This window comes from Vanessa atalanta, chromosome 4 (assembly GCF_905147765.1).
Source record: "Vanessa atalanta chromosome 4, ilVanAtal1.2, whole genome shotgun sequence".
Taxonomy (NCBI): Eukaryota; Metazoa; Arthropoda; class Insecta; order Lepidoptera; family Nymphalidae; genus Vanessa; species Vanessa atalanta.
Genome location: NC_061874.1, coordinates 6,071,702 through 6,088,920, shown reverse-complemented (window position 1 = coordinate 6,088,920; position 17,219 = coordinate 6,071,702). Strand labels below are relative to the sequence as shown.

The following is a 17,219-nucleotide window of genomic DNA, read 5'->3' as shown; positions in this document are numbered from 1 at the left end:
GTCATCATGACTGTTTTTTTTTTTGTTTATTCGACCGATGGATCGATAGTCGATACTCAGGAAGAAATAACTTATTTTGAATTTTTTACCACATTTTTTATACATGTTTGTAGTTTTCTATTAATGCATACTAGAAAACAAAAAAAAATGTATTTATTATAATTAATTAAAAAAACCATATTGTTCACATTATATCACATTTACATCTCAGTCTCATCATTTCTCTAAATATTGCGTCGCAAACGGTATATTCATATTTTGTTTGTAAGTCAACAACACATACTAAATCTAAATATGTAGTAACAATTACGTAACTGACTAGATCGTTTATATAGCGGCTGTCTGTCCCGACTTGGTACAGGTAAAATTAATTTCAGGGTGGGGACCCATTTAAGTTGTAAGCAGGTGAGCGTTTACGTCAAGAAAGGAATAATAAGGGAAATGGTTAAATTTCAAGTCAAAGGGATAGTCTCGGAATTCTCGTCTCGTTCATATATAATATTTTATTGAGAAACAGGTACGCAACTCGTAAGCCATCGTCATTATTTAGTTATAGTGGCGGGGCTAAACCAATCCATTACGTGCGCACAATAATTTTTAGCGAGGCTTGTATAATAATCAACATAAATTTTCGTTCCGTTATCTATTAAGATTATTTTTATAAAAAAATCAACTGCACAATATACCTAGGTCAGAAAAACCGGTTTTGATCACTGATAATAATGAGCTGATAATGTCTACATCACTGTAGACATTATTATTTATTATTATTATTATTATTAAAACTGACTTTAATTTATCATAAAGCAACAGCTTTACCCAAAACTTTGGAGGCGTAAGAGTTAAGGCTGCTTTAATCGCGTGACTAACGTCTCCCACCCCTGTTCAGTAATATAATTTGTATATCGGTCAGTAAGTAAATTTTATTTTATTATGAATGAATGTATTAAAGCTAAGAGATACAATTTATCGGTGTTAGCAAAACGGACTGTTTCCTAACGGTAACTACATACGGCAACGATATATTATAGCGAGTCGAATTTACAAAGTTAAATCAGACGGCTCGATGTCGTGTGTGTTCGATGATGTGTATCTGCGCTTTTCCGCAGACCAAAAGGTCTGTTCAATATGACATCGTGAATAACGAAAAATGATAATGCGTTATACACGTTGAAAGATTAGACGCATTCATCAATGTTCTACCGACATTTTATGAACTGCGCATGAAGTGATGCGCATACACCAAGTCCCTTCATAAGCTGAACGTTAGCGATAGATTGACGCCGCTATCCATACGATTATCAAATTAATATAATATAATGGAATAATCTGCAATGATAGTATATAATATATAAGCTTAATACAAAAAATATTTATTTTCTATCATCTTCACTGGCACTTAATAATTATGATAAAAAGACGAAAATCGCTACTGTTAAGATTTAACTGTCTGTCAAAATTTAACTATGATTATGATTTATTGATATTTATAGAATACGAAGTGTGGCCACTTTCTCACACTTGTCGCGTCGATTAAACAATTGAGTTGCGTTAATTTACCGACGGATGATAGCTATTCAAATGGCTTTATTTACGTTTCATCTATCCACCCATAATGTATTGGATAGTCGAAATTCACTTTTGATTGTTGTTCCAACATTTTATACCAAGTACGTCGACAACAATTAATTAAATAAAACCAATAACCTTTTTTGAAGTCGGTAAAAAATTATAGTTAAATACTCTACTGACTAAAAAAAAGAGTACACCTGGTGTAAAGCCAGGGCGGGGCACATAGTATTTTTATAATTTTATGTCATTTTGTCCTTTTGTTTTAGGTAGGTGTTCTAATATCACAGAGTTTTTGAGGCTGGCCTGGGTAATACTGACACTATATACTGATTATTACAACTGTCCGGCTTAGTCCTTACTCTAACAACCTACTGGCCAACTGTCAAATATTATACTACATCTAATCTAAGACAATGAGATTTAATCAGACAATTTTACTAGGCCTTTACTAATATAATAACCATGTTCACTAATAATCTATGTTCATGTTTTTCTATAAATTATTGTACAAATGCGGGAAAAAAATCGAAAGAAAATTATTAAGGGTGGACAAACGAAATAAGCAATTCTAATTCGATCGAATGATTTGTACTATAGCTAACTACTTATAAAACATAAAATAGCACTGCTGTTACTGACTACGAAGTGCGAATAAACAAATAAAGACATCAATTTATGGACTACGCTTAGGATTAGTTAAAGATGTAATTACAGAGAATTTATAATAAAATTAAACAAGTAGTAATCATAGAATACTTTTAATTTGCTTGCACACAGCCTCTATTGAGAACAATGTTAAATAATGGGAAGGAAGCTGGAAAACAATCACATAACAGCGACATTTATTGAAATTTGTACGATTTCCATTTTAATTTGTCGCCGTTTATATATAGTAATTTAAATAGATTAAAAACAATTTAAAAAAAAATTGCATATTGGTTGTAGCAAAATTACACAAAAAAATATAAAAAGCTCATGACTGTTTGATAAAATAGATATCTGCTCAGTATTTTAAGAGCCAAGAGCAAAAATCAACATAGCTGTATGTTTTTTTTTGCATATTGATTTTAAAAATAAATAAATAATTATATATATATGTTCAGTTTAACGAAAAAACAATATTTTATCTTTAACATATATAATTACCAAATTTTAATGAACCATATTTAAAATATAAAGGTCAATGAGATTTGGAAAAGATCCCAATTAAATGGCTATTTGTCATTGTGTGCACATCTCCAGTACATAATTTATCACGAGGACGAGGTACTGAACAACGACGGCAGAGTAGCACGGGCTCTCCGTCGCGTCACTTTAGTCACTTGCGTGACACAATCTATACAAGAATCTAGAATTAACGTAACTTACAATAATCGCATATATCATACATCTAAATTCAAGTAACTTATTTTTTATTCAGTTTCAAGTTTTATTATTTTACTTTTTTTTTATAATTTTTTTTATTTATTTTTTTACCATAATCTCTTGTTTGTTGTTACCACAGCGCGTTGTTGCCGGTGAAATTTGCCTTCCACGAATGATTTAGTCCGTTATTTATTTGATATATTATTTCTGCTATTCCACATTTTCTGGTTTACGATTGTATTGGTGGGGTCGCGGGGCACGAGGGGCACCACGTGTTCCGCCGCGAGGGCCTCCTCTGCCGCGACTTTTAAAGCCACCTTGATAGTTCTGAGAGTTATCATTGTATCTATCGCGTCCGCCATTTTCGTTTTGAAGGCCATCACCAGTATCGCCATTACCATAATAGCCATCATTTGAATTTCTGTTTTGATAACCCTCTTTTCCGTGCCTGTTTTGATAACCATCATTATACTGACGGTTTTGGTATCCTTCTTTATTCAATCTGTTAGGGTAATCATTTCCATGTCTTCCATGATAGCCATCATTGTTCTGTCTGTTCTGGAAAGATCCACGCCCACGAAAACCATTTGATGATCCCCTTCCACTTCCACGGTATCTTCTAAATCTGTTTTGTCCATCGCCTTGACCTTGAGTTTTGCGATCACCCTCTTCTCGCTCAGGGCTTCTACTTTCTTTTGATTCTTCTTCAATTTTATCTTCACTGGGAATTATCATTTTTTGTTCTTCAACCAGAACTGGAGATTGTTGCTCAATATGAACAGCTTGTGGGACAGGCTGTGGATTATGCTGCATAGGCTGTGGTTGCGCATTTTGAGGAGGCACATGGGGGGGTTGTGTATGCCCCATTGGTGCAGGTAGTGGCACTCCTTGATAAGCAGTATGATCTGGGTGTGGAAGAAAATGTGGCTGAGGTGGCATAGGAATTGATCCTGGCTCAGGGACACGCCCACCTGGTATTTGGACATAGTGTTGATTAGTAAATGTCTGGGTTGGGATTGGTGCGGGAGGAGAAGGTTGATTCAAGATAGGTGGCTGTGGGGTTCCTACAGGGCTATCAATTTCAGATTCCTGGAGAAAGAAAAAGTTTTGAGATCCTATAACTTCAGAGATAGGTCTTTGTTGAGGATATTGCTGAGAAAAGTATGCATGTTCAACTTCTTGCAATGTAATTGGAGGCAGAGGCCGAAGAGGGTAACCAGGTGCAGGCACAACAGCAGGAGCTGGTGGAGCAGGAATGGCAACTGGTGGACCATAAACTGGAACAGTAGTTTCAGTCTCTTCTAACTCAGGGGAATGATCATTAATTTCCTCTGAAATAACATTTTGGCAATCTTCAGCCTCAGGAACTATGATTTCTCCAGATTTATCAAAGTAACCACAGTCGTGAACAGTATTTATGATTTCCTTGATATGGGTGTATGTTGTTCCTAAAATTTCTTTTGGTTTACCATCAATAATAGCATACAAATGCTCAGCGGCTTTAATTGTGTAAGCATGAAAGCCTGGTTGTCCTTCTTCGTTCAATTCATGCTTAGGAGTTATTTCCGGATACCTAAAATATATAATATGAATAGGTTACTTTTTAATATATTATAATAAACTTTATATCAATTGTAAATAAGTCTTTATCCTTCTAAAACACATGTCTTTTAAATAAAATATCCAGTAATAGGAATGTTACTTACAGATCATCTAAAATTTTTAAATCTTCTTCTGTGAGCTTTGCAGCACCATTAGTACCATTTAAAAAGTCATCTCTTGCTTCACCATTACCCATTTGCATGAGACAGTCTAGAATCAGTAGGACCTCACGTATCTTATTAGTGTCTGCAGTATAACGTACCCATGCATCCTAGAAAGATACAATAAAGCGTCTATTATATGTTAATATTTACTTGTCAATATTACTATTTTAAATTATAAAATTCTATAAAAAAAATACCCACATATGGTCACAAATCTATTAATTTCCATCAAATATGTTAACATTACTAATACTTTAAATAGCTGTGTAGTTAGTATATTACTGAAGTAGTATTACTAATACTTTTTAATAGTATAAACATTTTGAGTATCCTTATAGTATTTGTTTATTATTGAGTATTCTTCAGTTAGTTTCTTTTATCTTACCTTTTTTGCCTGCTTCTTCGCTTCACGCTCAGCAGAAAGAGCAATCGAAGTCACCTGCTTTGAAAGATCACGAGCAAATTCCAATGTCTGAATGACTTCATCATACTTAGCAACGGCAACTTTTTGATCACCATTAAGCTCTTTACCAGCCTTTTGCAAGTCACGGTATGATGTCAACTTGCTCTGTAAAGAAAAGAAGTATTTTGATATATTTGTTATATATTATATACCACTGTAAAATAATTTGATATGGCAGCACAATTAAATAGAAATATATAACTGATACAACTAAAATAAATCCAAAATCTATTTTGCAAAAATTTACACTAAACAACATGGCTTATAGTAGCCATATATAAGGTTTAATAAAATAATTATTTCATATTTCTATACTAAATTTGTCTATCAAGTATAAAAAAAGGATAAATTATCTAACATTATAAGTAAAACAAAACTTATTATTGATATTTACTCCGACGAGAAAAATATTGTCATTTATAGGAGTAAGGTGTAACTACATAAATAATAAGATTAGACGAATAGAATAGACATCAACTTATTACGAAATCTAATAATATATTTGTAAATCCAGAGAAACTCTTTTATTTATGCTAAAGTTTTATGAGCGTCATGGCAGAAGCAAAATTAATAGAGCACATGTGTAAAAATGGCGTCAACGGAATAATACCGCATCAGTATTTACATACAATTTAATTTCACTAGCATATGATTTACGACATATATTTATTTGAAATACATTTTCGGTGGTATTGTAAATTGCTAATCATTATTTGATACAAACAAGACTTACAGATAAAAATAACATACAAAGCGTTTGTTGATGCCGAGAGCATTGTACAATGTACTCACCTTTCTTTTTTCCAAGTTGCGAATTTTATGTTCAAGAATAGTCATAATCTGTCGTATTGGTGAATTATCCGCAGCTTCCGAAGAAGCTGGTTTTTCAGACTTTGCATTCGCAGCTGAAGGCATCCTTCACAGGCAACAACTTCTTCTGGATTGGGTATGGTGGTAGTTGAAATAAAGACGAAATCTATATATGTATATATATCTACTTATGTACCTATTTCAATTTTATTTAACAGCATCTGTCAACGAACGTACGAGACCGCTACATTATTCTGCATGTTGGTACCCCTGTATGTATTTCATTTGTTAAACTTATGGCAACTCCATCATAAAATTCTAAATAAAATGATATTTTGTAATGCGTTGTTTCTTTTAAAAATATATATTACATTACGAATTTAATGGAACTTTTACAACAAAAATGTGTTTATTGTGTGTTTACTTTTGCAAATTATATAGTTAGATCTTACTATATCCTTTACAATAGTAAGTACTGCTGCGGAATACCTTGTTGTCGGGTTAATAATTAGATGTGAGGTAAAGGTAAATAAATTAACAATTATAACACATTCTCATTTTATTTTTTCGATATAAAAATGTGTTTGTTAAGACAGCCTTCCATATTCAAAATTGATTTGTTGAACATTTATCTTATCGTATGACTGAGAATTCATTTAAGAAGCTACAGTGATTGACTTTAATACTTAAAATTGCAACTTCTAAACGTAATAATTAATTATTATTATTCAGATTAAGTATTTTTGTTAGCTGTCTTTATAGCAGTAGTAGTCATGGATTTTGATTTTTGACACTTTTAATGCCTTCAGGGAGAAATGTTATGATTCCTATTTTTATTTATTTTTTTATTGTATGGCTACTATGGCTTATTCTTAGACAAATCTAGACTATCGATCATATTAGTAAAATAATCCAATAATTTATTTATTTTAGGTCTTTTTTTTATTAGGACATTTTATCATCAAACTATACCAAATTGGGGCCTTACCGACTTCGTATAGCAATCTGGGGATATACTCTATTTCCATCTGGCAGTATTGCTATGTGTTCATATCGTTACTGTGTACATTATATTGATATACTCTATGCTAATTTTTCATTAGTCTGTAGTTCTGTACTCATTACTCTGTAGAAGACAGCCTTTAATTTTCAATTTTGCAAATTACGCGGCTTTTTTTACATACCTGTATAATTTTGTTTATGACTTGTGACATAAAAACCACTGATTATTTAAGCATTATATAAATAACATTAGATATTATTATTTATTTGTTTTTAGATATAAAACAATAATTAAAAGAAATCTAAAATGCAGTGTCTTTTTAGAGTAAGTGGCATTCGTATAACCTATAATGACGCCGGCTAAAAAAAAAATTTATAGTATGTCGTTATTTATTGTCTTCCAACCTGTTTTGTTTAAGAGTTCATATTAGACGTTTTCTTAAAGGTGTCATCGTCTGCTCGTCGAATAGTTTTAACCCAACAATTACATACGACAACAGCACAATGTGAAGCTCAGAATACGGAAAAGAGTGAGTTTTAAATTGCTTATGAATGTATAATCTATGTAAATTTCATAATATATATTTGTTATATTCACTGAAATAAATTTTTTAGCTATCAATCAAGTTACGTTATTGGGGCGAGTTGGAGCTGATCCTCAGAAACGTGGATCTGAAGAGCATCCAGTCATAAATTTTCCACTCGCAACTCATTTCAGCTATAAATATGAGTCAGGTGATATATTACAACGAACAGACTGGCACAGAGTGAGTGTTTTCCGACCTGGGCTTCGTGACACTGTTTACAAGTATTTAAAAAAAGGTCAAAGGGTGTATGTCACTGGTAAATTATCGTATGGCGAAATAAAATTAGACGATGGACAAGTAAGAACAGCATCAACAGTAATTGCAGATGATATAATATTTTTTCAAAGTCAACCTCAAAATAGTTGAAATCCTTATAAATAACATCCTTATAAATCATAGTTGTTTAGTTTTTAAGCATGAGGTAAATGTGATTAATTACACTTATTTAGATTATGTCATGATTTTTTATTTAACCAAATTTAAAATTATAAAGTTATATTACTTTGAACATTTAATAGAACTTAAATTATTTAATCTATGTCATAATTATGTAACATATTATATTGAAAAGTGTTAAAATATCTTATCTACAAATAGCAGCAAAACAAAGTTACAAACATAGAAGATGATTTTGGGTATATTTAATGCTACATAGCCAGACATAAAAGTGTGGAATGGTACAGTATTTAACAATATATCATAAAACTGGTGTCCTGTGCTACTGTGTATGAATTGTATACATATTGTTTTTATTGGTGCGACTAAATAATATCAGTGGTGCAGAACTATTGATTATTGACCTCCAAAACTATTCAGGATATCCATAGTACTATTGATAGTATTATTTTGATCAATACTATAGATACTATCGATAGCTCTCCATGACCAATACTATTGATTATGGCAATACTATTGATAGTATCGCTAGCTCTCTGTAAGCAATACTATTGGTAGCAGCGATACTATTAATAGTATTGATAGTATTGGACTATCGATTGTTTACGTTAAAAGTAATACTATAAATAGTATTGCTCAAGGGGAGCTATTGATACTATCGGTACTACCTATAGTATGTCACATGTCAATGTGACAATACTATTGATAGACTATCAATACTATCTCTAACACCTTAACTATCGATAGTCTATCGATAGTCTATCAATAGTGGACTATTGATATGCAACACTAAAATAAATAATTCAAAATTGAATATGATAAATTATGATTTTAAAGTTTATTTATGTGTTTCATGCAGAAAAATCTGTATAAGAACAGTTTACACCAATTTAGTTTAATTTTAATATTTCAATAATAAAATAATGGATAATTGTTTAGTATAGACATTTTTTTTTTATATTTTTAAAGTCTTGTAACTTAATACACATTTTTTATTTTAATTATTATTCATTAGTACATTTGTAAATGTATTTGTAACATCTATAATTGATTATTTGTTTTTGAATTTGTTAATAGGTACATACATACAACATTATTTAAATGCTGCTGCCTTGGATTGCCTTCTATTCAAGTCGAGAGGGCGAATCACTACACATGTACAACACCGGCGTATATACTGGTAAGGATTTATTAGAAGTGTAATGGTACCAGGTTGAAGCCAGACCAAGAGGAGGAATCACGGAGTTCGGGCGAATCAGGGCACCAACCACGACCTCTAATTCGCAGGTGGGAGGAAGACCTCGGGTCCCCATCAGCATGCCTATTACCTGTGGAGGCGATACGCCCTCATTTTAGTTGCTGGGTAGCGAGAATAGGTTGTAAACGCATGTACAGACTTAGAAAGGCTTGGATTTTCGATAAACTCCTCCACAGGAGAGTTAGGTGGGTGGTACCATCCTGCCACGAGTGTAGTGCGCCACTGGACACGGTGCATTACACCCTGCCGTGTACTGCTAATGTCGACGCACATCTCTAGCTGCTGAGCGTGATTGACACCACGCTCGGCAGTTGAGACGTTTGTGGACGATGACCGCAGAGTATCCCGGGAACTCCTTTAGCTTGGAGCTCTGCTTAGGTATCCAACTGCTGGAGCGTTACGGTTACATGTGTAATCGGCCCCGTGTTGCCTCCAACGAGACAGTGTAGATGCCGCTGGTATTCCGGCTCACTCAGCGCCGGCGAGTCCCATGTAACGATGCGAAAATTCTTTTTTTTCCAACGAGATAAAAAGTAAACATGACATCTGAAATTCACTGTTGTTGATCTCACTAAAATCGAAAACATCTCCATGCTATTCTATCTATGAATCAGAAACGTACCCATTTTAGCGCCCTTTGAGAGACGCAATTCTATTTTATCAATGCATTCCCAACATTTCTAGGGTATTCTGATATTATAAAAGTAAAGTATCATAAAATCTTCTAAAATGCGAGTAACCTACGGTAGGTACCACTGTTGACGTTCTAATGTCTTCCAATAATTTTGCATTAATGTTTCTTTTACCGCGTCGTCTCGTCTTTTTAATCAACTGTATCTGTCTAAAAAAGCTAGAGTCATTAGTTCATCAGTTTATATTAAATTACATAAATTTCAACCGGATTTTTTATTAAGGTAATTAGCATAAAATTATAGTGATATTATTACTATATTTTTGCCTATTTTACTTGCCTCATAACATATTACCACCGACGAAGGCGAAAATAGAAACATTATAAATTTTCTTTTGATATAATTCTTAATTATAAGAACATCACTTTTGTTTGTCTTTATTAGTTTATTATTAGGTCCTTACATATGCAATTGGCGTTTTGTACGGGAGGAATATATATATTTTTAATTTAATTAATCAAAGCATGCATGCTTATGTATGCACTTTTGCCATCTCATTACTAAAAAAACCATGAAGGCGAGAATCAATACGCTCTTTGAAGGTGGTTTGGAGTTTGGAGTTGTTCCTAATTCCGGAAAAAAATGGTTATCTGTTGGAGCAAGGTCCGGGAAGTCCTGTGGATGTCGCAGACATTCCAATTGTAGCTCATCTAACTTAGTGGTTGGTTGTTGTGCAGTGTGTGGTCTTGCGTTGGAGTGAAGCAGCAGTGACTTAGAGCGATTGACTAATCTCGGTGGTTTAGCAGCTAGTTCTTCCTTCATGGTTTGCAGTTGCTGACAATATATATCTGCCGTAATCGTAAGGCCAGATTTTAGAAAGCTGTAGTGAACGACACCGGTGCTAGTCCACTAAACAAGTAACTTTTTTAAGTTAATTTTCGTTTAGGTTAGGATTTGGTTGGCTCTCCAGGGTTCAGCCATTGCGACGAGCGCTTCCAATTATCGTACAGTATCCACTTTTCACCACAAGTAATGTTTCGATTTAAAATACTTTCATTAATGTGCCGGTTGAGCAATGTAATTGAGCAGTCGACGCGTGTTTGCAAGTTCGATTCACTCAATTCATGAGGTACTTATCGTTCAAGTTTTTTTTATCACTTACCCCGAAACCTACAGCTATCTCTGAAGTGCTTTGTGATGGGTCCGCTTCCACAATAGCCTTTATATTCTTAATTTTCCACTTTGGTCTCTGGCCGTCCACAGGGTTGGTTCTGAGGTCGAAATTTCCAGAACGAAAACGTTGAAAGCAAAATCGTACCGTGTTTTCTTTTGCGACACCAGCGCCGTACACATCATTAATCCTTCGACCTGTTTCTGCAGCACTGGTGCTATGGTAGAACTCGTACACGTAAATATACCGATATTTCATGTTTTCCATTGTGCGGTATAAGCAATGCCAAAGAAAAAAATAATGAGGAAAAAACAAATGAATAACTGTTTTCTAAACTCAAATGAACCAGCTAAAAAAATTTATAAATTTGAATTTGGAATTATTAACCAAAGGGGAGATATTTCAGATCAATGGCGTAGTACGACAAAACGCTAATTTCAAATGTAAGGACCTAATATTATCATCATGCTCGACGATGAAGGAAAAATTTGTGAGGAAACTATTACCATGAGAGTACTGCAGAGGAGTGGGATTATTGTGCCGTTAATCGTAACTAGTAGATATTAGTAAAAATGAAAAAAAAAAGCAATATCGTATGATGTTGCAGTGCTGCGTGTTCTTTGGCGGGCGAGCGAAGAAAGTGCATTAGGATATTTAAAAAGATAATCATTATTATATTTATTTCAGAAATAAGGGTGTTAAATTATAGTTAAAATATTAATATATTTTAAGAATACCTCAAAGATAATACCATGTATTTATTTTATGAATTAAAATCTATTACTTAGTAGGTGCTGTTGTTATAGAGAGCCGAGATGATGATGTGCAATTGTGCATCATTTGTCTTGATAATTCATCTCGTGCCTATCACTTTTTTATTTATTAAGCTTCAAACTCTCAATGGGGGACCATGTACCACACCTTATCCAAGCAGTGGTACAGACTATACTTCTAGAAGCGTATTTATGAAAGCGAGACACGTCTCATAAAGATTTGAGAGACGTGTGACGTTGCCTCATCGTTATTGTTTATAAATTACGACGCATCTAATTCGATCACGCTCATTTTCTTAGTTACTTCTAAAAAATTCAAAGATTCGAATTGCGATAGAACGTAAACCCAGATTTATATATTGCAATAATTCCCTATTTAGCGGAAGATGTAGGGGTTAAATTAAAATACCACATAGTTCCGATTTCCTTTTTATCCCATAAGGATGTATTTGTGCATATGTAACATATTGGTCGCTTTTTTATAATCTTCTTATAATAAAAAAAAATCAATTTTGCACGCTTTTCCTTTAATTGTAATGTTAATTATTTACTAGTTTCCGCCCGCGCCAGCAGGTGCCAGGGAGCTTATGTCCTTTTCTCACAACACGTATACAAAATGTGATGGTCGATGGAGTAACTTGAGAAAGTTAAACAAACTCACTTTATATAGATAGGATAGGTTTCTTGTAGCTTACAGCAATAATGACAGGGTTCATGCGTTTTAGTTTGATCACTAACACTCGATAATTATTTTTATCTTGGTCTATGGCCAGTAGTTGGGCATTCACGTGATGTTACTGTTATTATAAATATTAAGTATTGTTAAATTAACATTTTAGTACTTCAACAGGACCATGTGCATTTGAATATTGAAACGTAGAATGTATAAAATGTAACAAAACAAATTACAATAACATTACTTCCATTTATTTTAAGTTATAATCTGACACAATATTTTAGATTATATTTATTTGTATTGTGTACAAGTTGGAAATTGCGGCTAACGCCAAATAGAAATTATTGTAAAAATACAAACTCGATCATAACTATTCTTACTGATACCTAGGTACTTTGATAAAGCTCCACATTTTGTTTGACAAACCATACATACACTCTTTTGGTTCACTTAAAATCTAACTTATTTAACCTAATATTTACAAACACGATATTTTTTACGCTCTATTACATTATTTACCTATATTGTTATAAGAGATCACAGAAAATTGTAGCTGGAAATCATTGAGTAAAAGCCCTAGCATATTCTATAAGACTACCACTTCATACTTTTTATCACAGTGGAATTTTAGATTGATTTTTCAAGGCATTGTTTAGGTAGGTTAGTTAAATTATTGTCTTTTCAACATTTATATTAATAACATAATTTATAGAACAAGTGTACATGAAAAAATCTATGTAAATAAAAGTTACCAATTTTAATACAGGTATAAAGGTGTGGTAGCTTTAATAATATGTTTCACATGCTACAATTGATTTTTGCCAAAAAAAATAAAACAATGGAAGACAATAATATTTCGTGTGATATTCTATGTTGACTCTTAAATTTTCAGCAATCTAGCAAAAAAAAAAAACAAAAATAAACATACATGTAACTAATTAAATTTACAAAAATGCAAATTCACTGCGAACCGCAGGTTAGGCGCAGGGCTGCTGACGATTTTGGCAACTTTTTTTTTATAACTGCAAGATTCAGTCAGCTGTTACAAATTGTCCATTGCACAAAACATTAATATAGTCTCTATGACTTCAACACAAATAAACTCTTGTCCCTTTTTCTAACTAGTTATGTAATTGACACTATTAGATAAAAATCACTTGGCACAAAGGCATCGTTTTAGGTCCATACCCTGTCTAAACTCCAGCAATCATATCAATTGATCAAAGCACTTTCAGTTTTTAAATATATTTTTATTTTGATAATTCCACTTATATTCTTTAAAGGAAGACCGATATATCTGAGAGTTACATGACTTGATATATAATTGCTGGAGTAATTTTCACAATTAAAACATAAATCACACTATTAGTGTTCTGCGTCACATGTCCTTGAAAATCATTGTTCACATTTTTCACTTTTTAAATTAAGAGCATAATGTTCAGTGTTATACTCTGATTCTCGCTTCAACATCATATTATCGCCGATGAGTGCACTGATACGATGTTTATCGTGAGGTGCGGGGGCGGGGTCGGAACGCGCTCGCTTCCGCCAGGGCTCGGATGCCGTCATACTTAAGTCGGTCGGCATATCTTCATCAACATTGTCCTCTTCACAACGTTCCTCTTTCATTTCTGTTTTTACGGGAGGTTGTTGTGGAACCCGAGTTGGACTCATTTGTTGTCTTAGAAGAGAAATATTTTTAATATTTTTCAATTCAGTTGGGTTCCTTAGAAATCTGTGGAAATTAAGAAGTAATTTTAATACTATAAATATTGAAACCAACAAATGATTATATTTGAATTTATTGTACAATTTAATTGTATCAATAAGAAACTTACTGGTAACAATGTCGTTCGCCTTGTACTTTTCGTAAAATATTTACACGATAATAATATCGCAGTGCACGGGACATTTTGTCATAATTCATTGACAAATGATTTTTCTGAATACCCCAAAGCTTAGCCAATCCAGCAGGATCGACAATTTTAAAAACGCCTGTTTCTCTGTTTTTCCACGCAATATAATTTGTGTATCTTTGTGTTGGGTCATTTAAAAGTTGTTGTAAGAAATCCCACAGTAATCTTCCATCTAAAAAGTAAATAAAAATTAATTACAAAATTCTATAAATATGGTTTAAAAAAATTTAAAGTTTAAGTTTTAATTACTTACTTGTATTAGATTCAGGCATATCATTTGGAAAGAATTCCCTATGCTGAGTTCTGTAGTGTGAATGTTGTGGCACCACATGGGTTTGTGGTGCAGGGCTTGTTAGAGCAGTTTCTTTTGGTGACCGTGGTGCAGAAAACTGGGCTTCTTCGTCAGAATCCGAGTGATTACTTCCAGAACTCACAGCTTGAGCTGTTACAGATACTGGTTGAGCATATGCAGGGGCGTAGTTCATAGCCTCTCCTCTTTGGGGGCTACCAGAACTGTCAACTGAGGGTGCTGGACTTAATGTCACAGAGTTTGGCTGTGCTGCTGCAGCAGCGGCGCTATGAAAATGGTGGAATCCGTCAACTGCCCAAGTAGGGGTTGGAGGGTGTGAATGTGGTGATGGTGGGTATGGCGCAGCGCGCGCAGTTGGTGTCACTGGCGAGGATGGTACTCTACCGAGCAGAGCTGCGTCGCGTACCAACATTTGAAGTACATTGTGTAAAACATCTCCAGCACCTGGACAACGTTCTCCCAGGTCTGTTTTAGTTAGAAGACAAAGAGCTTTGCCTGTAAAAGAAAAATTTATATTGATTAATAATTGAAACTTGGTCAAAAGCTTTTTTTATAAAATTTATGTAATTTCTTTTATTTACCATTCATCTGGAAAAGATCCATATCGAAATTAGGCAGATCGAACTCCCTTTCGCACCATTTTAAAAAAACGGCTACATCTTCACGGGTCCATAATCTTGGTTCTGGAGGAAGACCGGCTGGTAGTTGAGCCTTTGTATCACCAAGCGGTGAAGGTGGAGGTGGCGCCCAAGGTAATGGGTAACGCCAAAGAAGTTCCGTCGGGCTAAATGGTAGCGGTAACCGCTCCATGCTGGGCCCTGACGGCAGTTGTAGGCTAACTACTTTCATCACGATGTTCTGTAACGACAAAAATCCATAATCAATACTGATATTCAAAATGTCGATTTGCTTATGAGATATTTCTTCGATATTGTGTAATTATAATTAAATGACTATTCAACGACAGGTGGCGCTGTTTAGTATTATATTTGACCAAAACTCATTTTTATATTTCTGCTTCTTAAAAATTAAGTAAACGGTATATTTATACATAGCTCATACCGATATAATATGTTCGGTATATATTAATAGTTTCGTAAAATATAAGTTATAACTAGGAAAAGTTAAATTAACTTAAAATCTCATTCAATGAAATCCTTCATTACAGTGGAATAATAAATAGACGATTATTATTACATTTTTATAATTTTGAAAATACATTTGATACGATAAAATCTTACTCCTACTACTGAATTTCTGAAATTAATATATGAGTAAGAACTGTTTATCACTGTATTTTTATAATTGTGAATGTGCGTGCTTGTACGACTGTACAAATTGTAAACATTAAGGAAGTGCAAATGGCCATTGTTAACAAGTCTCAATTAGTTTATAACATAAAAGAAAATTATATTTACTATGTATAATTATAATATTTGGTTTGTGTCAACCCTATTACTGAATCATTAGGGTTGACACCTGTTTGTGGTATTTTTTCGTACCACAAACAGGTGTCAACCCAGTGTGTGTTAGAAAAAATACCATATTGTTACATAATGATAAGGAACTATCACCCAACCATTGATGGTTGTATTATTGTATAAGAAACTTCTTGCTCAATGAGAAATAAGATATGTTTAAAGTAGCAAAGTTTTGTAGGTATAAGGTCCAATTTTGTGGTGTAAACTTCTTAATAAGTTCTTTTAAGAATAGCTTTTTTAAAGACCTGTTGAATTCTGTATCGATAGTAGTCACTCAGTTGGTTTTATCGGGCGGGGTCGGAAATGCGTGAGTTCGAGATAGCGCGGCTTGCCGCTCGCGATAAGCACCGCTACTCACCGGCTGAGCTGATCCGGAACTGGCGGTGTCGTCAAAAATCCTTTTAGGCGAAGACGTAAACTTGTAAAATCAGCACATTCGCATTGTCACAGCACTAGAAGCACAGTATCCAGTGTTCACAGAGCACCAGGCACACGCGTAGCAGCGGCGGTCCCTCCAAACGTGTCGTGTTACGGCACGCCGTAAACCAGCAGCGTATCTGAGGGATCAAGCTCGCAGACAAGCGTCGCGGGCAACTCTTCGACGCGGACTGACGATGCGGTGGCGGCGCGGGCGGACGGACGCGCGTCCGCCGCTCCCCTCCGTCCCCACACCGCCTCGCCTCATATAATATAGCGGAGAATGAGATAAAACTTCGGGAACTTGTTTGAGCATAGAGTCCCATTTTTAACTGCGTATATAATGCAACTGAGTTTATGCGAACCTAGTTCATAAGGTTGATCTTATATGATAAATAGTTGCAGATAACTCCTTTAAACAGTATGTTTTATTTGTAATTTACGAGGAAACTGTATACCTAGGGCATGCGGAAGTGCTAGTTGTGTGGTAAGATTACGTCAGCGTGCTAGTTTTTAATAATATTGTAATATTTCCTTGTTTGTGCAGTACCTTAGAAACGACACAAATTATCGACCGAAAATTGGATATTACTTACTTTCCGTGAGTATAGACGTAATACATGG

The 17,219-nt window shown here is 34.0% G+C and overlaps 3 protein-coding genes across 3 annotated transcripts; 1 reads left to right on the top strand and 2 right to left on the bottom strand.

The window, feature by feature from the left end:
• Positions 1 to 2,314: 2,314 nt before the first annotated feature.
• LOC125077771 (caprin homolog) lies at positions 2,315 to 6,181 on the bottom strand. Its single transcript, XM_047689818.1, has 4 exons — positions 5,959 to 6,181; positions 5,089 to 5,271; positions 4,644 to 4,810; positions 2,315 to 4,510 (listed from the first exon to the last, which is right to left on the bottom strand). The coding sequence occupies exons 1-4, from the start codon at positions 6,079 to 6,081 to the stop codon at positions 3,148 to 3,150; spliced, it is 1,836 nt and encodes a 611-aa protein (XP_047545774.1). The 5' UTR covers positions 6,082 to 6,181; the 3' UTR covers positions 2,315 to 3,147.
• Positions 6,182 to 7,101: 920 nt separating this feature from the next.
• LOC125077798 (single-stranded DNA-binding protein, mitochondrial) lies at positions 7,102 to 8,018 on the top strand. The gene is made up of 3 exons (XM_047689862.1): positions 7,102 to 7,303; positions 7,424 to 7,508; positions 7,594 to 8,018. The coding sequence occupies exons 1-3, from the start codon at positions 7,286 to 7,288 to the stop codon at positions 7,929 to 7,931; spliced, it is 441 nt and encodes a 146-aa protein (XP_047545818.1). The 5' UTR covers positions 7,102 to 7,285; the 3' UTR covers positions 7,932 to 8,018.
• Positions 8,019 to 12,721: 4,703 nt separating this feature from the next.
• On the bottom strand, positions 12,722 to 16,804 carry LOC125077708 (ets DNA-binding protein pokkuri). The gene is made up of 5 exons (XM_047689714.1): positions 16,537 to 16,804; positions 15,279 to 15,555; positions 14,641 to 15,192; positions 14,310 to 14,559; positions 12,722 to 14,206 (listed from the first exon to the last, which is right to left on the bottom strand). The coding sequence occupies exons 2-5, from the start codon at positions 15,544 to 15,546 to the stop codon at positions 13,867 to 13,869; spliced, it is 1,410 nt and encodes a 469-aa protein (XP_047545670.1). The 5' UTR covers positions 15,547 to 15,555; positions 16,537 to 16,804; the 3' UTR covers positions 12,722 to 13,866.
• Between the last annotated feature and the right edge of the window lie 415 nt (positions 16,805 to 17,219).